General features: G+C 40.4%; 1 protein-coding gene across 1 annotated transcript in view; it reads left to right on the top strand.

Moving 5' to 3' along the window:
• LOC113037404 (MAM domain-containing glycosylphosphatidylinositol anchor protein 2) overlaps nt 1-24,627 on the top strand; it is a 190,602-nt gene that overhangs the window by 153,898 nt on the left and 12,077 nt on the right. The window contains exons 11-15 of the mRNA XM_026194431.2: nt 4,902-5,050; nt 9,986-10,163; nt 18,066-18,086; nt 20,183-20,338; nt 23,908-24,069. Coding sequence (XP_026050216.1) covers nt 4,902-5,050; nt 9,986-10,163; nt 18,066-18,086; nt 20,183-20,338; nt 23,908-24,069 — 666 coding nt within the window. The remainder of the gene's footprint in view (nt 1-4,901; nt 5,051-9,985; nt 10,164-18,065; nt 18,087-20,182; nt 20,339-23,907; nt 24,070-24,627) is intronic.

Below are 24,627 nucleotides of genomic sequence, written 5' to 3'. Positions count from 1 at the left end.
TGGCCTATTTTTGTAGTTCTGCTTCTTTTATATCAGCACAATATCTCAACATTAGTCCCTCTAGAGCAGCCTTCAATTTACACGGACCAAGAAGGATGAAATCGGAAGTCACTGGGCTTTTTAATATCAGCAACGATTAAAACGTTTATCCTTTTTTGTACTGAACTGATTAGTCGAGGAGGAAGGAAGACTGTAAATGTAGAAGTGACTCATTGCGAGTTCTGTGCTGTTTCCCTTAAGGAAAAAAAGACACATAGAGATTTATTTTGCGTTCCCATAAGGGCACCACGTGATTACCGCTGCCCTATAATACCTTTGTCTGTTAGCAGTTCCTGCTTTGGTGTTATTTGTTTGTCTCGGCCAGCTGTGCATCCATATGTAAGCCTACTTCCTGCCAAATAAAAAGAAAAGCAAAAAAAGCCCAGAATCATATAGGAATTGCTTAGCATATGACTGCACTCCTAAAGATGAAAACATGTTCATAAACCCTTAAAAAGTAAAAAGGAAGTCTGCAAACAAGGTCAACTTCTTGCCTGAAGGCTTTCACTGAGCTGTATGAATCATTGCATTGGTTATGCTGTTATAAACAGGATTTTAAAAAAATCAATTAAGCCCTCTGTACTTTATGTTTGATGTCTCCCACCCAGGGTTATCTGTTTCAGGCTGTGTAAGTGGGTTAGGTAATGTGCTTCACCACACATAACATATTATTAGGAGCAAAGGCCATGTTGCTTCATTACACTGTATATTTGAATAAAAGGCAATAATTTGCCGTGCGAGTCTGTGATATTTGTCTGTAAGAAATGTACTTTGAGAAAAAAAATGTTCCCCAAAATAAGATTAATGAATGCGGCGCATTAGTATAAAGACTTCCGTGTCAAACTTCTAAGAAAAGTATGAAAAGAGTCTTTTCATGTTTTGTTTTTCTGTTTTGTTTTGGGGCTTTTTCTGAAACAGGGTCTGTGTGGAAATCTTTAAGCTAATTTACTGATCCAGACAACAATGTGAGTGAGTTTAATTAACATTCCCTGCCTGCTCTCTACTGCAAATTGCAGCCTTTTTCTTTTTCCTTATCGGCTTTACTGTACTGTATATGCTGCATGACTAAGTCTGACATTATCTGCCAGGCGGGTTTATGTAACATTAGCTGTACAATATGCTGTAAACACAGCTGGCTCTATACGGCAAAACAGTGCCAAGCAAAGTGCAGACGGTAATTATCCTTGTTTTTTTATTTATTTATTTATTTTAGTTGGGAAATGTGTTTTGCTGGTTTCATTAGTATCTCAGCGAGACACGAGGCAGTTTGTGAGATAGTGTCATCTGTTATAACAGACAGGTTTACCTTGCAGTAGACTGCTGATGAACTTTTGAGACATATTCCACAGCTCAACATAAAACAGATAAAACCTAGAAAAAAAGTACTGCGTAATTTTCTCTCTTTCGCTGTACTTGTCTGTAGTAGTTTCTCACTCACAATGGTTTTATTTTATCAGGCTGATGAATGTGCGTTGTTTTCCTTCCGATCAGAATATTGCATTTTAAATAGCTTTATCCATGAAAAAGGCCACGTCATCTGTAGTATGCTGCCTAGAGCACCATTAACCTGATTTATTATCTAGACCAAAGAACCAAACACACTGCTTGTGCTGTGCTGATTTTGGCTTTTTATACTGGACGATTATGAGAATTGATCAAACCAGTCAGACGATGAATGAAACCACGAGTCTTGTTTTGTGTTTTTGTTTTTTTGTCTTACATGTGCAGTTTCCCCACTTCTGGCTGAGATTTGAGTGATTAAAGCCTAAGTGAATGTGTTTAAACCTCAGCTCTGATGCAGCGCAATCAAAGAAATTATGAAATTGTTCCATAAATGTACGTAAATATTCAGTAGATTTTGTTTGAGGCCAGTATGCGCAGCTACTTTTTGCCATTTTGCTCTAATGAGAACTGATGCTGAGGATTATACAGCTGTGAGTGAACAATGGCTTTTATTTGGTCTCACTGCAACTTTAGTTAGTACTAGAATATTCTGCAAACCTTTGAGATCAAATTTCTTTCTACCAAACTACATAAAAGTGAATTTCATGAATTCAAGTTACCTGCTGTTTAGCAGGAAACCCTGTTATTAAGCACATGCCTATTAAGCTGCACTTAAACAGCATTTGGTGATGTCTTTACAGCAACAGAAGAACTGGCATGTGTACACAACATTATAACAAAATGCCACCCAGTACAACAATATGCTTCAGTGTTGTGTCATTTAGAGCAATCAGCTGTCAAGTTTCTACTGACTCTCTCTGAATACCAGTATCTTACTGGATGAAGTGGTTCAAGGGTCTGTCACACTAAGGAGGCCACAGGGAAGGACTCAGGAGCAAATAATGCTATTATAATTCGTCAGTGACATAAACTAACTTGACAGGTTTATCCAATTGCCTGACATTCATAAACTGCTTGCTAAATCTTCACACAGGTTCATCAAATCCCAGCGCCGCTTTTGTTTGAGCTAACAATGGCAGCTCTGCTGTCTTTTCCATGGTTATTAAAAATCATCTGCCTTGGGTATTGTCATCCCTCAATAAACAAGCCCAAGAAGCAGAGGGACAAACACAACAACGTGTCATTGAGGTGAATTACTATTCTTTGCCTGGAAGGTCATCCTGTAAGCTTGTTTCTGGATCTTGATTAAAATGCCGTGTTCTGCCAGTTCCTTCTCGAGCTGTCAGAAATCAGCTTTCCTACTGTGACCGGAAAGCTGAAAAGTTGAAAGATTCATTTAGTTTGTGCCACATGTGGGCATAAAATTAATTCTCACAAAGTTAACTATGTTATTAGGAGAAAAGGCAGGTGAGAATCACTCAAACCAGGAGTATGGCGTAATGTAAAAAAAAAAAATATATATATATACAGTATATATATATATATATATATATACACACACACACAGAGTGTTGGGGAGTAAAGGAATACATGTACCGCCGTTACGTATTTAAAATACAAAATATAAGTAACTGTATTCCATTACAGTTATCATTTTAAAAGGCGGTATTCAGAATACAGTTACTTTGTTGAAATGAATGGATTACACGGCGGTATTTTCCTATTTCATAAGGCTATGAACTCTATATTTTTGGTGTCCACGCCGATGGAAACCCAGCCCATGTCACCTCTACTTGCGGCGTGAAGAAATATTTTTAAAATTTTTTAAAAATTATTCACAAAAATGATTTAATATGAAGGCAATAGGCAGAGTGTTACAGGCATAGCCCTAAAGAATGTAGCCTCATGGGCAGTGGAGTCCGTGTCTGTGAGTGCGAGGGAAGGAGAAAAAGAGTCGAAAAGTAAGAGATGTCACAGACCAGAAACGGGAGATGGAAGAATGTAAATATATATATATATATATATACAAAGTTGACCCAGACAACAAAAGTAAAGCTAGTTTTCGGCTACGAGCCCGACACGGAGCCCGACGTATCCCATATGGAAAAGATATATATAAATCTTATAAAGTTTGTATCTGTCTTGTGTGAAACTTGTATGAAAAGCATACAAGAGTGAAAACACATATAAGATCCCTTGAAAAATTATATAATGAAACTTGTATGTTTTGGATACTTACTAAAACAATATATGAAAGTAATGAGAAAGTGGCCACTTTCATGAGTAAATCATGTAAGTTTTTACTATTTCTTTTCCATATGGGATTAGACAGAGGTCTCTTTACGGTTTTATGCCTTTATGGTTCAGAGCCGCGGACCTGTTTTATATTCGCGCGGAATAGTTTTCTATATGAGATCGCTGCAAAAAGTGCAGCCTTACCTAATGTCCACCTACTGTTACTCATTTATATTAAGATTTAAAAATCTAGTTGGTATGGCGAATAACCTTTAGTAAAAGTAATAAATCACATAGCAATAGGACATTCATGTAGTTGTAAAAAGCATGATAATATATTAAGTAATCCAAAGTATTCAGAATACGTTACTCTCATTGAGTAACGTAACAGAATACTTACAAAATACATTTTGGGGCATGTATTGTGTAATCTGTAGTGGAATACATTTTAAAAGTAACCTTCCCAACGCTGTGATAACTGCCTTTGTTATCCTACGTCAATTACTTTTGGCTTAAAGGAAGTCCAAGGGCCATATTTGCTAAACAAGAAAAATAAACAGAGGTATTCTGATGGCGGTGGAAAGTTGTGTAGGTGATCTGTTAACAATGCATTCATTTATAGATTTATAGACTGCAAAGCAGCCAGCTCATCGCAGTAATTACAGACGCAATCTACCAAGAGCAGCTCAAATTAGTAGGGTAAAAATGAGCATCAAATACATATTAATTCTTCCTCTGCTGCCTCTTGTTGATTTCAATTGCCCTGCTGTTTCCAGACAGAAACATATGCATAAAAGCTGCCCTTACACTGCACTAGTTTTGTTAGTACATTGCTCAGTTCCTCATCAGGTCTGCTCATTTCTGACCTGCTAATTTGAGCTGCTCTTTGTAGAATGCTGGTCATTACTGAAATGAACCGTCTGTTTGATTAGAAATTAGCACATTGTTCGTGTTTTTTTTAGACTGATTTGACCTGTTTATTAAATCTGGACTGGAAAAATTGTCCGTTTACAAGACGAGGAGGTGACAGTTGTCACAGAAATAAGAATTTTATACACTTAAAAATTGAATTAGTTCCCAGAATTGAAAAAAAAATGCAAACTTGATTCCTTAGAAAAACAAAGTACAGCTTACTTAAGATAACAAAGTTAGGGAAACGTATTTATTGTGATAGTTACACGTGATTAAACGCACCCTTGATTCCCAAAGGTTTGATGTCTCGTTATGACTAGATCTGTTTTGTGATAAATATGGTCATTATTTTTAATTATTTCTCTCTCTAGGGAAAGCCTACCCCCCGGAGTTCTACTATGATACCTACAACCCTCTGTGGCAGAACAGGCCAAGGGTCTATGGCTTCAAGCTACAGTGGACCCAGATGAACCCAAATGCTGTGGACCGTATTGTTGCCTACAGACTAGGCATCAGACAGGTAAGACTGCTATGAGGTGCCTGCTCATTTGCATTCCTATTGTTCAGTCTTCTATTCTCTGTGAGCTACTATCACAGCCAGAAGAGCCACTACATGAGTCTTAAAGTCATGAAATGTTGGCATCTGGTACAGTAACTTGTCACGGGTATTGGTCAGCCTCTTTCCAACCCTTCATACATAAATTAGAGTCATCCCACACGACAGGCATGTAAAAGCCTTTCTTATTGGCAAATTAAACACACGATGGAAGCTTTTGCACAGCGTGCTCGCACTTGCGTGTTGTACCCGATTGATAGAGCCAAACCTCATATCTGTCTTATTGTGTAGTTTTTCAGGACGTGAATGAGCCTTCGTGCGCCGAGCAGGAATCACTGAGAACCTGTCAGGGGCAGTCAGCTCAACATGGTCTGTGGTTTCCATGAATTGTTTCTGTTTTTGCTTTCCATCAGAAGAGTGAAAGGGGTCCCCGCAGCTAGAAGTAGCGAGCATAGCTCCTATTTTTTGCTTTTTTTGTGTTCCTTTTTCCTGCCTCTCAAGTAAGCTCCACACATGACAGGCAGGCGGCATTGATGGATGGCGTGGTTACATTTTCTCTTTTGGCAATCAATGAGCACCTTCCACTCTCTGCTCTTCTTTCTCTGTCTTGTCCCCCACCTCCATGGCGATGCACATTTGATCTTGCTTTTTTCTCTTTTTTTAATTTAGAGCAGCAGGTGCAGCACCACACATTTTTGAAATGTTGAACTTGCCGCAGAATTTCACGTTGCCTTTGCTGCATGGAGGCGCATCTGCAACCATGTTAAAAACAATAAAAAAAAAAAATTTAAGATGAAGAAATGTGGAGCATGCTTGAGTGAAATCCGTCTAATTTCTGCTCCGAATTAGGGAGCACACCCTGACAGTTGTGTTTGTAATGAATAATATAATTTAGTGTTTGTCTCACTCTACACCCTCAAGGAATTGACGCTTGAGAACACATTTCAGACCTGTTATGTTTGTGTAGCGCAGTGATTTTTCTGTCAACTATCTCAGTTGGTCTGTTTGGTAATAAATTATGTCGTGCTTGCCGAGCCCGTGTACTTGCCAGGGATTAGTCTGAAAACCTGCCAGGAATATACATTTGCTTTTCCTATTTTCAGCTGGTCCTGTGCACATTTGTAACGATTGTAAAGTCTGCACCTGTGCTAGAATGGACCAAATGCAATTTTAAAATCACATTAGCATTTCAATCTAATGTGCATTTCTTTATTTAAGAAGAACAAGTGAGAGAGCATCACCACCCAAGTCTGTTTTAGAAGAAGATCTGTGTTTGGGCGAATTAATTTCTTTCCACCTTCTTGCTTTGATATCTGGGGGACCATTATCTGCTTGCTCCGAGGTAAAACGGCCAATCTTCCTTTGTCTTAGATGAGAATCAGAGTCAGAGAATCTTTACTGAAGGGAAAATTCTGACTTTTTCCTATGGCATTTGCCATATAGTGTACTATCTATGGTCTTTGCCTTTGCTAGTGATTTAGGACAATAATGACATTTTTTTTATTGCCTTGTGGTGAAGAAAAGTTGAAATCCAGAAGAGGCAGAGGCAGCATGCAAAGAGGAAATGAAAAAGAAGAAGTGAGGAGGAGGAGTGGCTCTTTTTCTAAATTGGAAAAAAAAAGAAAGATACCTTTTGAAAAAAGGGAAAAAATGATGCAGTAAAGAAAGCATTGGCACACGGACTACACCGCTTCATTCTATTTATAGAACCAGCAGCAGCTCCCCTGCCATTCCTTGAGAATCATTATCATTTTCTCTCAGTTTTGAATTAATACTTGAGAACTGGTAGACCTTATGCCTCTGTAATGGACTGCTCCGTCTTATCGCCCAGTGCCCTCATGAGAGACGGTCCGACTGAAGGGGAGGGAAATGGAAATGACTCCAAAGCTGAAAGGCATGCACCGGTCAGAATCACAAAACACAAATCGCTGCACCTGTCAAGGAACCAGTGTTATATCTGCCTTGTTTTGATACTCTTGCGGCTTCAAGCCCTTCTAGTCTGTCCAGAACCTTGATTGCCTGTTTCCATTCCTAAGATAACTTTTTTTTCAGCTCATGTATTGCCATCTTGCGGCTCCCTTTTTTCCCTTTTCTTTTTCAATTGATCTGACAAGTCAGATTGTGCAAGCAGATCAATAGAAGTCATACTAACTACATGCGAGTAATCTGCAGTAGATCAGCTTGTCTAACGTTATGTCAGCAGTTGGTTATTCTGGAGTTTGTCTTCAAGTCTATTAGTATCGCTTTGATCAGCTTTATTTTTATTTTTAATTTTTTTAAGTTCCTATAAATCCCCTCCTGAACCGCAGCCACAGTGAAAGGAAATTAAATCAATACGGCTCTCTACATCTGTGGGGAAAATGTGGAGATTGAAAGCTAATGGGATGTAAACAGAAGCCTTAATTGAGTGCAAATGTGTGGATTCAGTGAACATTAATGGGAATCAAAACAATGGGGCTGAATCCATAAGCCTGTAAGTATGTGCATGTGTCAAAGTGTCTGAAAAGTTGAATGTTTTTCTGTTTTTTTCCAGTCAGCATTTAGAGTTTGATTTGATTTGCATATTTAAGCACTGTTGGTTTTTAATAAGGGGGGGGGGGGGGGGGGGGAGACCTTTATAAAGCAGCTCTAGCCAAGACCAATATTAAAAGCCATGCACACACACACACACACACACACACAGAAATGTGTATATTTAATTTTATTCAGTATTATACAGCCACCTGAACATAAGCACATAATGCCACGGGCATTTGTGAACAACAGTGAGATAAGGTACATGAAATGTTTCATTTTTGGTGCTTACTGGTTAAATCGGGTATTAAAAATAAAATTTTTAATATTTATATTTAAATGTATGAATTTTTGAGCAAACTGGATGAACATCAAGTCTCATATTCATGTTTTAGCCACAGCTTTTGAACATAATAAACATCTGATCTATTTCCAAAAATTCATTAAAAATTACTTTTAAATAATTGTTTCTTTAGATAGATAGATAGAGAACTTGGCTGCAGTTCAGGGCCAAACATAAAAGCCTATTTAGTAATGTACTTCATCACCAGTGGGCATGTGCAAATTACTACAGCAACATAATGCATGCAGTACATAATACAGGTTTACATAAAGTTACGTGAAAAAGAGCATTTTCACACTCATTCACACGAGGATTCAATAACTTGCAAGCACCCTTTTAGCAGCAGCAACTTAAGTAGTCAGTTTCTGATTGATCAGTTTCTCACATCATTATGATATATCACAATAGCAAATATCCTCACCATATTATCATTTATTTTAGCGGATTGAAACACACATAGGACGAGACACATACAGGCTGACACTGTGTAATTTATGGCAATTAACTGTCATGCCTTTTGTGCTTAAGGGGAAAGTTAAAAATTTTCAAAGCATAGGTAAGGGCTAGAGCGCTCTCTGTAATTACCGCAGAGAGACAACGGACCCTATTTACCTGCAAACTAATGGTGATAGAAACTTGCACGCCATAATTGCGGCTCATCCAGCCTCTAAGTAATTACTTAATTGGTATTGTTCCCTCACATGCACACTGACTCAATGCTGTCACACCTTCATTCATTCGATCCCTGTCTCCCTCCGCTAATGGTGCACTTCTTTCTGTATGGTACGGTCACTAATTGTGATGCAGACGCGATCGCTTGTCTTTGTGCCCTGTTAATCTGATAATCGAGGATAAAATGTACCCTCCTTCACTCGCCCCTCACCAGCAAATCTAGCTTTGCTGTTTGTGTTTCAGAGGGGTTGCATTATATCAGAAAGCACAAAAGGAATTAAAGTTTGTGTGATACCTGAACTAAGTCAGCCAGGAGTTTGCCTGTTTGCTGCACATTATTGAAAGAGAAGATAGAAAAATCGTGGCAATTCAAGGTCCCTTTATAAAGAGATGGCAAAAAAAATAAAAAATTGCAGAACATCATGATAGAAATTCTTTAAAGGAATCAGGCAGACAGTCAGAACACAACTGTACTTACAAAATGCCTATAAAACCTACGATAATGTTTCTTCTGCTAATAGAAACATGTGTCTGCTGCTTCTTAATAGCAGTCTTTTAGTTCTGACCCTGGGAGCTGCTTCGAAAGTAAATATGGTTAATGAGCATCTCACCGTCATCAGCTTACAAAAGAAATTTGTTTTTGTTGTGCAGCTTGGATCGTGCAGATTGGTGAATCGCACAGATGCCTATAGGCGGTCTTAATTGGCAGATGAAATGGAACATTATACAGTCGTGTTAAAGGACTACATAGTTGTGGTCACACTTGGAGGAAAATGAGAGAATGTGTTTTCTTTGCATGGCACATACTCTCCTTATTTGGTAAATCTGCATACAGAACCTATATATAGCTGATAGTGAAGATGCATCACATAAGATCACATTAGAGACCCTGTGATCTGTTATTGGTACAGTATTGAGAACAGCTCTTTGAAAAGTGTGAACAGTTCACAGAGACAAGAACCCAAATGATCTTTATTTACAGACTAGCGTTCATGCATGGGAGGACTTTAGATGAAGCAAATGGTGCATGAAAGCAAAAGGTAAGGTCTGTAAAATGAGCTAACAGTCAGAACAAATGATACAAGCAAGGAAAATACGGGAAAAAGAAACCCAAGGCTGGTCCAACTGCTTGGCTGTGGGAGGTAACAACAAAAGAGGAGTCTGTCAAGTATACCATATACTGCATCATATTGATGCTGATTGCTCAGATGTGGAGCAGAAAGGTGGAAAAATAGAACAAAGGGTGAAGGGGAACATACCAATCCTCAACAGCAGCAGGAACACTTTGCTATTTGAAAATCTGTTAGTTATAAACAGAACTAGCAAATGTCTAATATCCCAAACCTCATGTGGTTCTTCTTCCGACACAGATGGGGCTCCAGCGCTGGTGGGAGCAGGAGATCCCAGTGGATGGAACAATCAACAAAGGAGAGCTCATGACGCATAACCTGACTGAGCTGATAAAGCCCGAGTCTTACGAGGTGCGCCTCACGCCCATCACGCGTTTCGGCGAGGGGGACTCCGCCATCCGTATCGTCACCTACAGTGGTAAGCGCTACATACTTTTTCCATTGTTTCAGTGTTTTGACAGCCAGCAAACAGATAAAAACAAGGTAAAGGAGACAAGAGATTTTAACTCCCGCTGAAGTTTGTGCTTACGGCGTACGTTCATCACTAATGATGATATCAAAAGTTCGCCGTAGCATCAGCAGTCATTACAAGGATCCGATGATGAGTTATTTTGCATAAGACGTACGAGGAAAGAGCGAGTGGGGAAAAAAAAAAGGGAACTGATTGAAGTAATTTGAATTGCATGTAACACATTCAGTCATCTGTAGACAGCTCGAATTCAGCCGGCTTTGCTTCTTTTCTCCTTTGAGCCAAATGGATGCTGATCAACTGACTAATCCCTTCTTAGTGACCTTCATTGCTTGAGTCAGCTCTCCCCTGTACCGGGGCAAAGGCTGACTTGTTGTGTCTGTGCTTGAGAGATCATCATGACATTGAAGCTTCAGATGACTCAAGCATGTAGCCCGGGTAACAAGACCAAACAGAGCTGGTCAGAGATGAGTCATGCTTTGCTGCCTTCGCTCGGTTCCCCCCTCCCAAAACAATGCAATTTTCTGTCTTTTGTCTTTGTCGGAGGATCTGATTAGTCCCCCGGATTGTTTCTCATATAATAAATGGCTTTTCAATTTCACATTGTAAATATTTTGAAAGGTTCTTGCCCTCACCATGCCTGACATGGACCCTGACATGAAAAGCATAAAAATCTTACTGTACATTTGCCCAGACTCGGTGGCCAGATAGAACAGTAATAATTTTATTTGATTTATTTTATATAGACTACAGTAATAAAAGTAATAATAATTATGTAGCAATTTTCTAAAACAAGCCACAAAATGTTTTACAAATACTCAGATTTTATAGAGAAAACTGCAATAATTACCCTTTTTTGGAAGAGCTCGGCAGCACTGGTAATGATTTAATACGCAACAGGGAAACACACAACAAAACAAAACCAGTCGCAGGGAGGGACGCCGTCTGCCCAGAGCGTGCCGGGTTCCAAAGGAAGTGGAGGCAGTTTGTAACAACAAGCAGAGCGCAGATCGGTGCAGCCAGTAATTGCAGATCGCTACAGTGCTAATGTTGCTCCAGAGAAAGCGTGAAGTTACCTGAGGGACAGCAAGGGAAAAAAGCAAGAGCTACAGGAGAGAGAGAGAGAAAAAGGTTGAAAAATTGTAACTAAATAAATAAATAAATACATCTAGTCATACTGACCTCGTCCTCCCTGAGGCCCCTTGTTTTGAGTCCAGGTTGAATTTGTTATAAAAACCCAACTGGCAGAATTTTTTTCAAAGGTTTCCAAGGATGTCACACTGACTGAAATGGCCACCTTTTACTGCCACCACTAAAATGCATCTAGGATTTATTTCTGATGCATCAAAATGTAGATGAGAGTTGCACTCGAGAATTTTTAAAACAGGAGCAGTAACATCTGGATCGCCGACCCGTTGATTATTGCTGTTTTTTTTAAATCTTCTATTTACATTTCTGATTCAGATGAAACAAAATCGTCACTCGTTGTTATCTCCAGACTGAAAAGGACTCAAAATAGACTTTGTATTTCAAAATTCTCCTAAGTATATCTCATCTATAGAGCTCAAGGTTGTTCATTTTGACCTTATAGCCTTGCGACGGTTCTCAGGTGGGCATCTCAGACAGTAGCCTTGGATTTAAGGAGATAAAGCAATAATAACAAATGAGGTTAAACTGAGGTTGAATCAGAAGAGTCTCTCTGATAAAAGTACAGCAGCCAAAAATAGCAGCCAGAAGGACATCACAAGGATTTTGTGTACTGCGACCACTGAGAATACATCAAAACACACTGTATTTCTTTACAGAACGAAATAGCAGGTTGCAAACAGAGATAGATTCTCCAGCTTGTGGGATGGCATGCTGGCAAAAACAATACAAAGACTACAGTAGTATCCACAGTTGGCCCAGTAGTACCAGTGAACAGATGCACAGGTACTTGAGATGTACATCTTCAGAAACTAAGTGACTGACTGTTTTCTGTCTATCACTGACTGCCAAGTTCTTCCGGAGTGGTGGTGCTGCAGTTGTGAATAATTCAGTTTCACTGCAGCTCATCATGGCTTCTGCAAAGAGAATTGGGAAAAAGGAGAGAAATGAGAGAGGCAGATAAACTTTCTCCGCTGTTATTTTTGTAGTAGTTTGTGATACTGCGCGGTTCCCCCGGTCAACCTTGAATTGAATTCAGTGGAGTTGAATCCAAATGAATACAGTCGAAGCGAAGTGAGGGGAATTGAGGCTAATTAAGGCAGGGAGTAGCGCAGAAGGAGTGATGGAGGCAGCCAAGTTAGGACTGGGAAGAAAAGGGAGATACAGGGGAACAAATTAATAAAAGAAGAAGAAGGAGAAAAAAGATAGAAAGAGGAGAGCCAATGCTGACGTGCAAATCGCCTGCCCAGCGAGAGGCTGGACTAATTATCACTCTAGGGCTGCTCTGTTCTCCCACACACAGCATAACGCCACGGTAGCAGGCTAATGTAGGGCTGAACCGTATCCACTCTGCTCTGAGACTGATGTGTGAAATACAGCCCAGGACCATCTCCATTATCACTTCAGTTTCATTCTCACTGGGGAACATGGACCTGTGGGGCATCTGTGTATGGGCTGTAGCACAAAGGCTTTATGGGTTTGAAAATTTACAGTGAATTGAAAAAAAAAAGTCATAAAAGTTCTTCTATTTATCGCTATGTAATCACTATGTTTAAGTCCTGTCCTGTCTTTGGTATATAAATCTAAGGTAGCATTTTCATGGCAGTCCTGCATTTGCTATTGTCCTGATTCAAAGACATGTCCAATATTTGACTGTTTGGGAAACTCCCAAAGGGTCCAAGCACAAATAAGGTTTACTAACCCAAATTAATCAATTTAATGACTTTTGCATTTTTATTAATTTTAACTGGATTAATTTGTGGCAAGCAATGTTGCTTCACCATAAGGAGGCTGCGGGATTGAATAAACCTTTAGCCCTGGCTCTTCCAGTCTAAATTTGTGCATAGACTCAGCAGACACTTTGGTAATTGCATTCAATTATTCATTTATTTGAGTATTTGCATAAATGGGAAGTTGAACAGCAACCGATAAACGTATTTCATGTGTTTGCCTTGCACGGTGGGATAGTCTCTTCCTCCTTGTGACCCTAAAATGAAGAAAACCTACAGAAAAAACACGGCTTTGTCTGTTTGTTAGCTGTTAGCTTGAACATTTCTGCCCTGTGTTAAATTGCAACATAAGTCCTCCATTAGAGGAAGTTTTTTCCATCATTGCCCAAAAGGCCGAGCAATCATTCTGAACCACATAAAGTCGATGGTAGCAGCTTTTCTGTGACTTGGCACGAAAACACAAAAGCGGTTACAGTGTCCCCAGTTGCAAGATGAAGAATGGCTATGTCACCAAGCTCTGAAGATGCTCTTTTAAATTTTGCTGCAGTGACAAACTCAGCATCTGTTTGGTGTTCCTCATAACGCTCCCCTCCCACTATGTCTCTCTTCCTCTCTTGTTTCCTCCAATACACAGGATTTAATGTTTAAGCCTCCAGTCAACCCTCACAGTGTCACAGTAAAACACTGCTGCTGTTTCTTAATATTCCATTTTTATGCACCTTGCAGTGACATATACAACACCTCTCCTCAAGGCAAAACTCCCTAAATCTTATATTAAATTCAGTTTCTCACTGTAAGTGGGGTGTTTCTGTTTGACCAGCAGTGATTCAGTGGTAAAGCTGTCCCAGGTTCTGTCTCTTTGTGTTGCTGTGAAGCATGCTTTAACCTGAGAATTCAGATTATATTTTATCTATATATTTTTTAAGATACCCAAAGCTTTCAGCACATAGTACCAACCCTCAGAAGCTATCTTCCTTGATCATTTTTTGATCATATAATCATGTTCATGACCAATAAGATACAGCACATGTTGCAGCGCAGTCCTTGGCTACAGCTATAGCTATATAGTAGCTGCTGTTTTGATACAGTATTTTGTACATGCTCAGTAGTCCTGCTTTATAAAGTACTTTCACTTAAAGGAATACATTTATTCAAGATCAATACAGCTTTCATATCTGTTCATTAAATATTAGCCAGCAGTCAGTGAGCTTGGATTAGAACAAAGACTGAACAGCTAGCCTTGTAGCAGTGACTCCCCAGAGTTTCTTTTTAGCCTGGCAACTGCTCAAAAGCCTTAAAGATCTCTGAGCTATAGAGGTTTTCACTCTTTTTTTTTCTTTCTTTTTTAGTTGGTAAGAATTAAATGATATATGACATATTAATTATTGAGCTTTAGAGGTGCTGGTGTTTGGGATTCTTTACCTCCTGAAAGATTCAGACAGAGCTAGCTGATTCTTGCTGTTTCCATTTTTCGTGCTAATCTATGCTCACCAAGTGTGCAAGGCATGACTCATGGATTCCCTGTGCTCAGCTGGATGGTCCCTCCGTTTGACATTCCTTTGAAATCCACTCTTGTTTTTGGTAGAAGAGTTGGGACCAGCATATTTATGATTTGAACTGTTTTGATTGCTGCTGTAACATGTTGTGACATGACATGGCTTCAGCCAATACCTTTTGATTAGCCTTGTCTCATGCTTTCTTGCTTTGTGGTAGATCTTTGTTCTGTCTTCACTGAGATATTTGAATGCTAATCAATAAAATCAAATCAAATATCCTTTTGTCTTCTTTGTTCTGTCATTTATACTTCTTAGTTCTTTAGGTTAAAGTGAATGCCAATCCATCAGTGCATATATGTATATGTGCGCTAATGAAAGAACAGCCTTGCACGGGGCTCAGCATGGCTCGGGTGTGTCCATGTGTGTTACTGCAGGACTTGTGCAGAGCAGTGCATCCTCAGTAGGCTTTTGTAAAAAAGGACACAATGGTGTGATGTCGCTCTTGTTATTTTGGTCACGGAGACACGAGGGAAAGATTGCTGAACTACATTTACCCACACTGTCATTATTCCAGCTGATGGTTGGGCAGCTGTGGAGCCAACACAGGGCCTTCTCAGAACATCATGGCACGCACCCATAACCCCTAAATATGATTGATGGGAATGTGGGAGTGTGTGGATTATATGAGGTCAGTGAAAAAAGAAAGGATAAAACCAGGCATGCCACTGTTGTCTATGAGGACACTTGGCTGAAGCCTTGGAATTGTCTGCTGCTTTGTAATGTAGCCGCAGGCCAGTGGGCAGGGAATCCTGCCAAGATGAAGTCAGTGATTGTATCCGGAACAGCCTCCATGGACCAATGTCCTTTGGCGGTCAATGAGCTCACTTTGTGTTTCAATCAAAATTAGGCAATTTGGATGGAAGGCATTCATGCATCAAGCATGCAGCTTGTTTTGTCCTCTCAGCTGGAAAAGTATAAACCAGGATTCAGGCAGACATGCACCTAATATGTGCTCTAATAACAGAAGTTTGAAAGAAAAAAAAGAAAAGAAAAATCCGCTCTTCACTCCACTGTGTGATCACTGGGAGTTTTTATCTTGACAACTATCAAAATTACATTTCATCCTCAATCATTATTTGAGGCTTTTTAGCTATGGGGGGAAAAGCAGGGTGCTGCAGCATTAAGAAGAAAATCTGGGATATTTTTTAAAGCCTTTGCAGTGAGCTCGAGGGTTTTGCACATCTCTGCTTTAACAGCATAGTGCATTTGAAGAAGGGCAATTGAGGTCTGCTACTTGTTTTCAGGAGTTCAGACACAGTTACAGACAAGGCGGCAACGTTTCTTTAAAAAAAGTGCTTCATTTAAAACGCTCGAGTCAACAGCTGAGCTCTGTCGCAGTTTATTTTAATGCTTGTTTGTTTTCCCATATCCAATATAGTCATCTATACTGGAAGTAAAATTATCTGTTTTATGCAAGTGTGATCTGGAGAGAGTGTTTGCATGCAAAACAGTCGTAAAAGTAGCCTCTGGGCCTTCTCTGTGCACAGCTTGATTTCCTTAGTGTGTATGGAGACACTGCTTGAGCAGACACACTCTTTTGGATTGGATTAAGGCGTAGTGAGTCAGTCGAGGGAAGCTGCAGGTAAAAAAAAAAAAATGCAGACAACGAAATACATTTTCATAACCACAGTATCGGAAGAAAGAGGGATTTGGGAGGGAGGGAGTGAGAGTTACAGGAAATGGGACATTGAGATGGAGAGAGCCGGCGAGCAGGAGGGGGCCTGAAAGAATAGAGTTTTGTCGGAAACCTCAGCATCCGTTTCGCAGGCTCGAGGCTGTAAGTTGTCATTTAAAACATTTTCTCTGCAACAGCGGGATGATTTCCTCCCCCTCTGCAGTCTGTGCTGCTCTGTGCAGTCCACTGTAGATTCAGTGGGAAGCAGTGACTGTCGGGCGGCGAGTATTTTCACAGTCACATAAAAGATTCTTAAAGCGTTTTCAAGGAAGGTGTGCGCTGAAAATGCAATTTTAGTTGCTTCACGGCATGTGTCTTTGTCTATCTCCCCTTTTATCCCCGAGCAAACATACATTTCCACGAGTTACACAACAATAAACAGAAATCCCTCCTTTTTATGTAACTTGAGCTTTTAAAAACAGCAGTTTCATCAGCGCCACTGTACTTCGCCACTCTCACTACATGTTTTCCTTTGTAGGAATGATTTGTTATTACTCACTTTAATTGGTTGGATTAAAATCAATTCCCTCCATGAACAGCAAGGTTTCATAAATCACCCAGCAACATAGTTTTGTAGTAAAGCTGATGTATCGCATCTATTCAGCCGGTCAGCAATCGATCATGAAAATGCCCATGAATCTTCTTGACAGGTTAAATGGTATTTACTCTGCAAAAAGTGAAGTGCCGACTAACTGGCTCGCTGCAACTCTGTGTGATACCCTTGACCTTTATGTGTTTGCTGCGGCAGTAGCCTCTTAAATTATCAATGAGGGAAGCATTGAACTGTGGTTAGGTGGACAGAATGCAAAAGAAGTCCTCGGTGTATTTCCGTTAGCGTTTGATCTCAAAGTTTTCATAATGATGGGTTTGAAAAGACAGGATATAAGTTGCAGGAAACTGATTAGCAGACACACTTGTGATTATTACTCATTTTTGTGATTTATTGGCTCCTAAATGGAAGGATAAAATAGGCTTAGTGTTCTAAATGGAAGTCACCTTGGACAAGAACATCAGCAAAGCCAGTAAATGGCAGTAATGATAAGCAGTTGCGCTATAAGCTTATTAATGTGGTCAGGCTGGTCTTCCTAATCCCTCACTCTTTTACATTAGATAACAGACTGCGAATAAATGCTGTCACCTTTTCCACTTCAAATCCCAGACATCTCTCTTTGTGTCTGCTCAATAATCATTGTTCTGAGTGCGGGAGTTGATTGGTGCCGTCTGTTTCCTTCGTGTTTTTACAGTGAGAAGGCAAAAGTGCTTTACAGAGATGAAGCACAGATACTTTGCAAACAGTGTTCTGTTTCTGCGGTCACACACTCCAGAAAGAAACCTGTCTTGCCACGGCTGTTAGACCATGCTAGCTCTGTATGACAAATGGGTCAGAAATGTTTAGTAAGCACTTTCACTGTGTGTTTCTGTCTCACTGCAAAGCAGAGGCTACACAGACAGACAGACAGACGAGTCCCACTTTTACTGAAGCTCTTATTTCTCTGCTATATCTTTACATAATATGTTCCTTGTTGCTCACAAAAGGTTAATATATGCCTGTGTAATACTCTGCTACTTGCTGAATAGCAGAGCTCACAAGGCAGCCACACAGAGTCTGAAGGTGCAACAGGTTGACCTCTTTTACGTCGGCGTGTGCCTCCATGCACATTTTCTCTTAATAAGTGTTTCATGTAATGACAGGCTGCTAAGATTTTTTGTACTAACGATTATCCCTGGCCTTTCTCTTCCACAGCTCCCATCAACCCTCACCTGAGTAAGTAATGTGCACCTCACTTAGCATGTCTCATCAGACAGAGTGCTCCTTCTGACACAACACCGGCTGTGAAAACAGTGGGGATACTCCAAGTAACTGTCTCGTCTATAGAGAGCCGACTTAAATAATCAGTATTGAACTGGAAGATGTTTTTAAACGACTCTAAAACAGGAGTAAATGAGCAATGATTGAGCAAGGCTTGCCTTTAGAAAAGGGTAGGCTTGCGTCAGGATATTTGACATTGTGCATTTTGGACACGGCGTTTGCATGAGATGTTGGATGTCGTTTGGTGTATCTGTGTGTGTGTGTGGGTGTGTGTGTTTCTGGGCGCATGAGTTTATTTGCACCTTCTGTGCTCTGTGAGCATTAATTATGCATGCATTTGTGCCATAGCTGTTTATATTCTTTAATGTTTAGCTTCATTTATGACGCATTGTTTCATTGTTGAAACTTTACAAATTCACATTATTCATGCCTTGAGAATCCAGACTTAATCATTGCTTGCTGTGCGGCAGTGTGCTGCCTTGTATCGTGGTTTATTTATTTTTATAGATATATATTTTGGTGGGTGTTCACAGAAACATTGCCAACATAATAGCAAACATCCTAATCACCAACATCATTATCCAAATCCCTCCAGGAAACTATCTTACCTGCATGCCTCCCCTTCCCCCCTGCCTCCTTCCTCTGCCTATCCTCCAAATCCTCCTATCTCTCTGAGGCGCACGAGGCGAAAACATTTAGTTTAGCTCACTGCGGATAGGGACGTTAATGTCTAGCACCAGGAGCTAGACCTCCATTTAAATCTGCATGCTCATGAGGAGAAGAGTCAAGAGTGCCTCAAACGCGGCCCCTTGCTGCACTTTTCCCTCTCCACCACCTCTTCTTCTCTCGCTCCAGCTCATTCTCTCGCTCTCTCTCTGCCTCGCAGCATCACTGCCCTCTTCCATCCCCCGGCCCATCCACCCACACCACACCTCTACGTCTGTGTTACCTCCATTACCTGAGTAAAAGCTGCAGATCCCGCTCCTCTCAAGGTCACCACTCCAAACTGCTCCCAGCTACGTTTTAATAAATCAATGAATATTTATCAGAGCACATGCCTGCGTCCTGAATCTAAATGCTGTGTTTTTTGCTATCTCTTTGAGGACACCGCTTAGCACCGCCAAGTCCTCTGGTCAGGTGCTTTTTGCATCGTTTGGTTTTTTTTTTCTCTCTTCTTTTTGACAGAGTCGATCCAGCCACTACCCCTTCATTAAATTGAGTGCATGGGGATTTGCACTCATCATCACAGTCTATTCACTTATACATTCCCTTTCATGTGACCAATAACAACGTCGTTCCACCCTCATTCAGTCATTCCACTTGTATTGAACTTGTTGTCACGGGTGGGGGGACTTAATATCTTCACCTGCACACCTACGACAGAGAAGATGGAAGCTGGTAGAAAAGGCGGTTGTCAGGTTTAAAGAAGTCTCACTGGTCAGAGGATATGAAACATTGGAGAACAATCACCCCATTTTTCTTTTAAACCTGTTAAAAAGGGGGGATGTCGGGGATTGTTCAAAATCACAAGAGGCTCACCTGATTCAGATAAAAGTTTTCTACTGTATCTGTGCCAAACCTCACAAAATTATGTTTTAACAGGAGATTTGTATTAAGTTTGAAATTATTTACTGTGCTGTGGCTGCGTTTATTGAATGTCATCCATCATGCTTCGGTAGTGGGCTGTCTGATAGTCGCACACACAAACCGCCTTTGGGTGTTTCTTCAGTGGAGCACTCTGTCTTCATAGACTCTGGTTAAGTAGAAAACAGAACTGCATGTCGTAGTCAAGAAAAAAAGAAAAACACATTCAATGGCACCTCCCTCACAGTCAGTGAGAGGTCACATCTTAATATAGAAATTCTTTTCACCAGATTGCATGATGTAATTAGGACTCGGGTTGGTCTATGTATCCCCCCGAGACACATGCACACACGCACACATGCCGCAGGAAATGTCATAGATATACAGTAGGTGTCGCACTACTCAAGACATAGCAGTGTACTATAACTTCTCACTCTTCTGAAACGACGTGCTCTGTCATTCACCAGGAGAGTTCCACTGCAGCTTTGAGGAGGAGCCCATCTGCATGTTCACCCAGGACAAGAATGATGATTTTGACTGGACGCGACACAGTGCAGCCACCCGCGACACCAAGTATACACCCAACACTGGCCCTAGTGGTGATCACAGTGGCTCCAAGCAAGGTAAGGAGCTCAAACTTCCACCCTTGACATGTCCAAGCAGCGACTAGCCAATCATTGCTTATCCCTAGTAAAAGTATTGCATATTTGTTTTAGCTAGTGGCTGAGTCTACTTCTTTTTTTATTAATGGAGATGATTCTCATTGTCTTACTTTGCTAATTTGATGGCCTGCCCTTGAGAGAGAAATTGATAAATAATTAACCTCTAAAGAAATATTCAAGGCGTGTAGTAATTGCAACTGGCAGGTTGAGTTGTCCCACATCACGCACATTCCATGATTTTTTTTCTTTGACAAAATACGTCATTGATTAAATGTCAGTGAAGCTGTCTTTAGTTGAAATGACCCATCAATTGGAGTTAAGGCAAGGCAAGTTTATTTATATAGCACAATTCAACAACAAGGTGATTCAAAGTGCTTTACAGAGACATTAGAAACAAAAACAAAAAAAATCATGATTTAAATTTGATTAAAACAAGCTAACTAACTACAGTAACTAACTAACAAACAAAACAGTATATAAAATCAAAAATCAAAACAGATAAAATCAGGACAGTGGATAAAATCAGTAGTTAAAATGTAAGTTTTGAAATTTAAGCTTAAGTGCGGATTTGGTGCTTTATTTAAATGAAGCTGAGAACAGGTGAGTCTTCAACCTGGATTTAAATAAACTGAGTGTTTCAGCTGATCTGAGGCTTTCTGGGAGTTTGTTCCAGATATAAGGAGCATAAAAGCTGAATGCAGCTTCTCAGTGTCTGGTTCTGACTCTGGGAACTGATAAAAGACCAAAATGGTAAATGGCCTGTATTTATATAGCGCTTTTCTAGTCCCTAAGGACCCCAAAGAGCTTTACATATCCAGTCATCCACCCATTCACACACACATTCACACACTGGTGATGGCAAGCTACATTGTAGCCACAGCCACCCTGGGGCGCACTGACAGAGGCGAGGCTGCCGGACACTGGCGCCACCGGGCCCTCTGACCACCACCAGTAGGCAACGGGTGAAGTGTCTTGCCCAAGGACACAACGACCGAGACTGTCCAAGCCGGGGCTCGAACCGGCAACCTTCCGATTACAAGGCGAACTCCTAACTCTTGAGCCACAATCGCCCCAGAGCCAGATGACCTGAGGGATCTGGAAGGTTCATACTGGGTCAGGAGGTCACTGATGTATTTTGGTCCTAAACCATTCAGAGCTTTATAGACCAGTCTATCCTCTGACGGACAGGCAGCCAGTGTAAAGACCTCAGAGCTGGATTGATGTGGTCCACTTTTTTGGTCTTAGTGAGGACTCGAGCAACAGAGTTCTGAATGAGCTGTAGATGTCTGACTGATTTTTTTAGGTAGACCTGTAAAGATGCTGTTACAGTAATCAAGCCTGCTAAAGATGAATGCATGGACTAGTTTTTCCAGGTCCTGTTGAGACATCAGATCTTTTATCCTTTATCCTTAAAAGGTTGAACTACTAGTCATCTTTAAGAATTGGAGCAAAAATGTATGTGTGGTTAAGTTTCCCGACCATATCATGGCATGTTTTATGCCCTATCTGTTTGTTCATTCAGAGGATGTAAGCAGAGGTATCCTTCATCTGATTGCATAGTCCCTTAGGTCACCGAGTCCTTCAGATTGCCCATTTTGTCTGGTTCAAAACCGAAATGATCCCAGTTAGGTGATTATGTATTCTTTTTCTCAAAATACTCTTCCATGATTGCATTTGCTGGAAATGGTTCATTGGGAGTGGGAGAACTCCGGAAATCGACACACGTGCGCACAATCCTTATTGCCAGTTGTTACACTCAGGGTGGCTGTAATGCACTGTTGTTTCTTATGTGCTCCATCCACAATGAATGAATCCACAAATGCCCCCAGGGGACAGTGAAGCAATGTGATTATCACATTATCGGTCAGTGCACGACACATAGCATTTTGATTATTTCATATGTTTATTTGCAAACACACAAAAACAAGTGTCACTTTTCAAAACGACGAAATAAGATGGGACAATTCAAAGAAGATGATTTCAGCTGTGCTCATTGTGTCACCAAATATTTGATGCTGCACAAACTAACAGTGAGGATCCTTGATCATCATTTATTTGCAAGATAATCTTCTAAATGAGCCTCGTCGCTGTTTCCATGGCACCCAAATTAGACTCTGCATAGTAAGTTTAGCATTCGCTCTTGAGAGCTGCATGTACAGGTATTGCATATTCAAGGAATAAATAAGAAAAATGGATATGCAAGAGTCTTTTAGAGGATTTTTAATGAATCCTTTGATGGAAGTTGTCTGTGGTGAAATATACAGTTGGTGCCTATTATGGTGCTACGGTACCAGCAGCAGCAGCTGAGGCAGTAAATAATGCATTGGCTTTAATCACCTAATGGTTTCAAAATGTCCAGCATTTCATTAGCAGCCCCATTCATTTTTTTGTGCATAATTATCTAATATGAGATTCAGCTGAGGGAGATATTCCATTTGATTTTGGCTGGAGGGCTGTGGAGCGGCTCACAAGCTACCTTGCCTGTGCCTGTGGCTGGGCTGAGATTGGCTTCAGATAATTTGGCTCGCACGCAGAGGGCTGTCTGACTTATAGGCATCACTGCTGCTGTCCACCACTGTCAGACCAAGGGACCATAAATGTAACCTCACTGTATCTGTGCCAGGTTTTTTGCGACTAGTGAGCTCTGGCCCTTATCTTTATTATGGAAGGTGTCATTACCGCAATATTTACAGTGATAAAACAATTTGTCAGGGATTCAAAGAGAAATGTTTGTGACATTTCACAGTCAGGGACAGTGAAGTTGCTGATGGGGCCAACATAAGTATTCAGAGAAATATATAGAGATATAATTATATATATATAACTAAATATAAACAGCTTAAAATGGAAGAAGCAGCCTGACTGCTCATCTGCTTGTTACCTGTTAAAGTTCAGGGTCTGGCTGCTGGGCTGGGGTCAGCATTCACTCAGCCAATAAATGATGAGTTTGTTTAGTAAAGTCATGAAAACTTAGTTTAGTCACACTGTGTCAATAGTTTTGATTTAGATGCTCTATTATGTTCCTCTCATACAGATCTAACTCCCAGTATGTTACATATGGATCTTTGTATGCGTGCAATCATATTTAAAGTTTATTTGCCTGTTTTTTTTTTTTCAAACCTGCTGCATTAATCTCGTGAAGTCGTGTAGGTTTGATGGCTAAAATTAACCAAGCAAAGGTAGAAAGGGAGTAAAGGCAAAACGAATCAGCAAGTAATTAAAAAAAAAACAAATTATGAGAAAGATGCAACAGCTGTGAAACCTGTGACTTAAGCCACTGCCACACTTCTAATAAGTCTTTTCTGCTTTTTTAAATTAGACCATCAGCTCTTGGCAGTTTGTATTACCACACCTATTGGTTTAAGATCTAATCCGAAGAACAGCCGTCTCTTCTGATAAAACGGGAGTATTTGACACGAGAGGATGAGAAGGCACTGAAAGATCAGACCACAGTTTATGAAAATGTAGAACCCCTTTTATTTTGTTCTCATAACTCTGGTGTCCGCATGTGTGTTTTTATCCATTTCAAGGTTTCTACATGTACATCGAGACGTCAAGACCACGCAAGGAAGGAGACCAAGCACGGCTTATAAGTCCATTTTTCAACGTAGCACCTAAAAACCCTTATGGTATCACCAATCCACCTGCCTACTGCTTTGGCTTCTTCTACCACATGTATGGGAAACACATAGGTAAGAATGATTGCCTTCATTTAAAACCACTGCTTAATTTCTTAAACAATTCTACAGTCTATCACTGCTCCCCGTTTTTGCTTGATAAAGCAGCAAAACCAGCTTTGAGTGGATTTCAAGTTGCTTTGGCAGTTCTCTGCTGTATAAAGGAGTTGCTTTCTTATTCTCGTGGAACTAAGCACAGTCAGTAAGGCAACACCACATGAAATTTTATTTCTAAAAGAGTACGTCATCAAGCATCTGTCGGACATACCGCTGGCATTAATTATGATGAGGTTCTTGGTTTTGGTGTCCAGCAGATGTGTGTTTCACTGGAGTTTTTTCTTTCTTTTTGTGAAGGACTTCTTGTTTGTGAGAGAGGAAACGCAGTAGTCACGGCCAAACAAAAAAGAAAGCAGCACTTTTTCCTCTAAGCAACAGAATTGCAGTCATTTCCTGAGAGTTTCTCCCAGTGGTGTGTTTGGTGTGGAGCTTTGCGCTTTCTTTCCAAAAAATTCTAAGTGTAGCTGTCAGATGTTTCAAGTAAAAGATGTCTCCTTTTTGCAACACACTCCTTCC

This window comes from Astatotilapia calliptera, chromosome 15, assembly GCF_964374335.1.
Source record: "Astatotilapia calliptera chromosome 15, fAstCal68.1, whole genome shotgun sequence".
Classification (NCBI taxonomy): domain Eukaryota; kingdom Metazoa; phylum Chordata; class Actinopteri; order Cichliformes; family Cichlidae; genus Astatotilapia; species Astatotilapia calliptera.
The sequence above is the reverse complement of the archived record's forward strand: the minus strand, read 5'-3'. Positions and strand labels throughout refer to the sequence as shown.